The following is a 5,000-nucleotide window of genomic DNA, read 5'->3' as shown; positions in this document are numbered from 1 at the left end:
GTTTTCATTTTAGGTGTGTAATTTAAAGTTGTTGTGTATGTGAGTTTGTGTGTGCGTGTGTGTGTGTGTTTGTGTGTATACCTGTGGTACGGGCAGAGTCAACAGCCTGTTCATAGCTGGAGGTGGAGTACTGATTGTTTCTCATGTTTCTGCTCCATTCTTCTACTTGTTCCCTAATTGGAGTAACAACCCCCAAAACTTCAGCTGTGTGATTCAGAGCACGTTCTGCTGCCTCCTGAGTGGACTGCAGCTTCTGGACTACACACACACACACACACACACACACACACACACACACACACACACAGAAACATTTAATATAAGCCAGTGTCTACTTTGTCTCAAAGTTTCACTGTGTGTGTCCGTGTGTGTGTCTGTGTGTGTGTGTGTGTCTGTGTGTGTGTGTGTTTCACCTCTCTGGAAGGTGTTCATGTTCTTGATGAGCTCCTCCAGTGTGACCTGTGATGTCTGCAGCATGTCTCTTGTCTCCTCAATGTATGTTTTGGTGTCAGCTACGTTCCTCTCCACCTCTATAATGACACAGGTTACTTTACAGCTCCACCCAGATGATACAATCCACTCTATATTAAATCTACATCCTAAAAGGTTCATAAGCACTAAAGGCTATAACTGTGTTTAGAAGGAATACTAAGGCATACACTTTGATCACTTTGTGCACGTGTGTGTGCACGTGTGTGTGCTACACTACCTGTGTATTCAGAGTTGCGTGCCACAGACTCTTTAAACACGTCACTGCTCTGTGTTTTGAGGAAGTTCAGCTGGGAATTTAAACCATCAGGGGCCTGAAAACAAAAAACATGTATACAAGGGGACATCAGTTTCAGTACAATACACACACACACACACACATGGGCTGGATGAGTTATAGGACTTAATAGGTTAGAAGATGTCAGTTATGTGAAGTGTGTATGAATGAGTATGTAATGTGAGACAGGTGTATAGTGTGAGACTCACATCCTCCGTCCTGATGGACATGTTCTGTGTGCTCACACTAATCTCATCAGCCTCGTTGATGTATTTAACAATGTTGTCGTAGACGTTTGATGCTTCCAGAGCTTTCTGAACAAATCCATGTGTATCACTGCCCTTCAGGTTACTGACACAAACACCACACACACATCAGATTACTGACACAAACACTACACACACTCATTACATTACTGACACAAACACCACACACACTCATCAGATTACTGACACAAACACCACACACACATCAGATTACTGACACAAACACTACACACACTCATTACATTACTGACACAAACACCACACACACTCATCAGATTAATGACACACAAACACCACACACTGATTAGATTTCTGACACAAACACCACACACACTCATTAGATTACTGACACAAACACCACACACACTCATTAGATTACTGGCACAAACACTACACACACTCATTAGATTACTGACACAAACACCACACACACACTGATTAGATTTCTGACACAAACACCACACACACTCATCAGATTACTGACACAAACACTACACACACTCATTAGATTACTGACACAAACACCACACACACTCATTAGATTACTGACACAAACACCACACACAGTCATCAGATTACTGACACAAACACCACACACACACTGATTAGATTTCTGACACAAACACCACACACACTCATCAGATTACTGACACAAACACTACACACACTCATTAGATTACTGACACAAACACCACACACACTCATTAGATTACTGACACAAACACCACACACAGTCATCAGATTACTGACACAAACACTACACACACTCATTAGATTACTGACACAAACACCACACACACTCATCAGATTACTGACACAAACACCACACACACTCATTACATTACTGACACAAACACCACACACACACACTCATTAGATTACTGACACAAACACCACACACACTCATTAGATTACTGACACAAACACCACACACACAGTCATCAGATTACTGACACAAACACTACACACACTCATTACATTACTGACACAAACACCACACACACTCATCAGATTAATGACACACAAACACCACACACACTCATTACATTACTGACACAAACACCACACACACTCATTAGATTACTGACACAAACACCACACACACTCATTAGATTACTGACACAAACACCACACACACTCATTAGATTACTGACACAAACACCACACACACTCATTAGATTACTGACACAAACACCACACACAGTCATCAGATTACTGACACAAACACTACACACACTCATTAGATTACTGACACAAACACCACACACACTCATGAGATTACTGACACTAACACTACACATACACATAGTTATTATTGGTTTAGTGTTTAGTGTTTTAGTGTTTGGTCTTTTTCCATTCTGTTGTTTAGTGCTTGAATGTTTAGTATTTATTCATCCAGTGTTCAAATGTAGTATTTCATTGTTTAGCATGTATAATGGACGCACTGCTGCAGTTTGTGGGCGTGTCTCTGCAGCTCTTGAGCGTGCTCAGTAGCTCTCTGCACTAAGTTGTGATCTGCCTTAGAGAGCTGATCAGTTCTCTCGTTTATCAACACCGTAGCACCGTCAACCTCTGCGTGGTACTCTGTCACGTTCTACACACATTAAAATGAAATATAACGGTTACTACATCATCTATATTATATTCATGCAGACATTCAATACAAAATAGAATTAAATATAATATAATTACAATAAAATTAACAATATTAATTTAAGCTTTTTACCTTAACCATTGTACCCAAATCTGTCACACCCACAGCTGCCTTAATTAAGATATCATTGGCTGACATGACAGTCTGATTAACAGCATTATAACTCTCCAATAGATGATTCTTATGAGCCTGATACAGAAACACACACACACACACACACAAACAGTTGTGTAAATGAGGCTGGATATCAAGTGCATTAGGTGATTTGAGTGTGTGTGTGTGTGTTACCTCTCTGCGCTGCAGATGGAGCAGGTTGTGTGTGTGTGTGTTGTGTGTTTGCTGCAGTGTGTCATGTGCTTTATGCAGGTAAATCTGGCCATGTGCGAGACTCGAGCTGAAGTGTTTCATTAACTGTCTAACTGCAGGAAGTCGTCCCTCCATCAGCAACACACTCTTCTCCATCTGACGCACATGCTGCAGAACTACACACACACACAAAACTCTGCTCATGACATGACCATAATGCAGGCTGTAATTCTTTCCCTCATCCACACACACATAGTACACATGGTAGTACAGACTCACGCTGGTGTGTGAGTGTGTTCTCCTGTGTAACGAGTGACTGTCTGGGTGTCAGGTTGGTCATCCTCATGTGATTCAGCATGTGTTCAGCTTCACTCTCCTTCTGCTTTTGCTGCTCAGGTCCTACTTCCTGCTGCACTCTGTACACTTCCCAATCACTGATCATGTCTAAACACACACACACACGCACACACACACACACACACACACACACACACACACACACACACACACACACACACACAGGTTATGATGACATTAATCTGTGCTAAGCTAATTTATACATGTAAATTTAAAAGAGCTATATATGTGTAAAAGATATATGTAGAAGGTATATATTATATTATATTATATTATATTATATTATATTATATTATATTATATGTAAAACATCCTTCAGTATAAATAACAGTTTGATGTAAATCATTCATGTTAAATGTAAACAACAGTGTTAGTGACTGTACAGTATGTAAATGTACCTTCTATTAGCACATTAAGAGAGGTCAGATTAGCCGCTAGCATCTCGGCTACTGTAACGCTACGCAGTGTATCAATATCCACCTGCTTCCCTACTGACAGCACACCATCCTCCTGAACACACACACACACACACACACACACACACACACACACAAAGCAATAAAACACTAATTTAACTAAAATAAAATGATATAAATACTGTAGGTGTCTGAATATCACAAGCATCAGTAATAATAAACCTGGTGTGTGAGCAGCTCTGTGTCAGTCTGAAGGTGTACTGTTTCCTCCTCCAGCTCTCCTGTGTGTCTCCTCAACACTGCTGATTTGTTCCTCCATCCTACAAACTGCACCTGGACAAAACAATTATTAACACACATTACACACATAACACACATTACACACTTAACACACATTACACACACATTACACACTTAACACACACTACACACATTACACACATCACGCACATAACACACATTACACACTTAACACACACTACACACATTACACACACACTACACACACATCACGCACATAACACACATTACACACTTAACACACACTACACACATTACACACACATTACACACACATCACACACATAACACACATTACACACTTAACACACACATTACACACCACACACATTACACACACATCACACACATAACACACATTACACACTTAACACACACTACACACATTACACACACATTACACATTACACACATCACACAGATCACACACATTACACACAGCACACATTACACACTTAACACACACTACACACATTACACACACATCACACACCACACACATTACACACATCACACACATCACACAGATCACACACATTACACACAGCACACATTACACACTTAACACACACTACACACATTACACACACATCACACACCACACACATTACACACATCACACACATCACACAGATCACACACATTACACACAGCACACATTACACACTTAACACACACTACATACTTCACACATATCACACACATCACTTTTCAGGATGTGTGTACACACAGTACTCACACTGAGTGTGTGTGCAGTGTAGTTGTAGTATTTGAGGCGGTCATATGCTGCAGCTCCAGTAGAGATGTTCAGGACGCTGCTCCTTAACTGATCCACTGTTTTATTGGTCTGACGCACATCACCAATCAGGTGCCAAATACACTCATCACAGTCTGATCCACACACACACACACACACACAGACACACACAGAGTGA

At 40.6% G+C, this 5,000-nt stretch overlaps 1 protein-coding gene across 1 annotated transcript in view; it reads right to left on the bottom strand.

The window, feature by feature from the left end:
- The window catches only part of lama4 (laminin, alpha 4), a 27,787-nt gene that overhangs the window by 14,284 nt on the left and 8,503 nt on the right, over positions 1-5,000 (bottom strand). Inside the window, exons 9-19 of the mRNA XM_060882981.1 lie at positions 4,805-4,956; positions 3,988-4,098; positions 3,748-3,859; positions 3,272-3,436; positions 2,975-3,168; positions 2,759-2,875; positions 2,478-2,626; positions 976-1,117; positions 710-803; positions 414-530; positions 82-258 (exon numbers count right to left, since the gene is read on the bottom strand). Coding sequence (XP_060738964.1) covers positions 82-258; positions 414-530; positions 710-803; positions 976-1,117; positions 2,478-2,626; positions 2,759-2,875; positions 2,975-3,168; positions 3,272-3,436; positions 3,748-3,859; positions 3,988-4,098; positions 4,805-4,956 — 1,530 coding nt within the window. The remainder of the gene's footprint in view (positions 1-81; positions 259-413; positions 531-709; positions 804-975; positions 1,118-2,477; positions 2,627-2,758; positions 2,876-2,974; positions 3,169-3,271; positions 3,437-3,747; positions 3,860-3,987; positions 4,099-4,804; positions 4,957-5,000) is intronic.

This window comes from Tachysurus vachellii, chromosome 12 (genome assembly GCF_030014155.1).
Source record: "Tachysurus vachellii isolate PV-2020 chromosome 12, HZAU_Pvac_v1, whole genome shotgun sequence".
Classification (NCBI taxonomy): Eukaryota; Metazoa; Chordata; class Actinopteri; order Siluriformes; family Bagridae; genus Tachysurus; species Tachysurus vachellii.
Note: the sequence above shows the minus strand (reverse complement) of the source record. Positions and strands in the feature narration are given on the sequence as shown.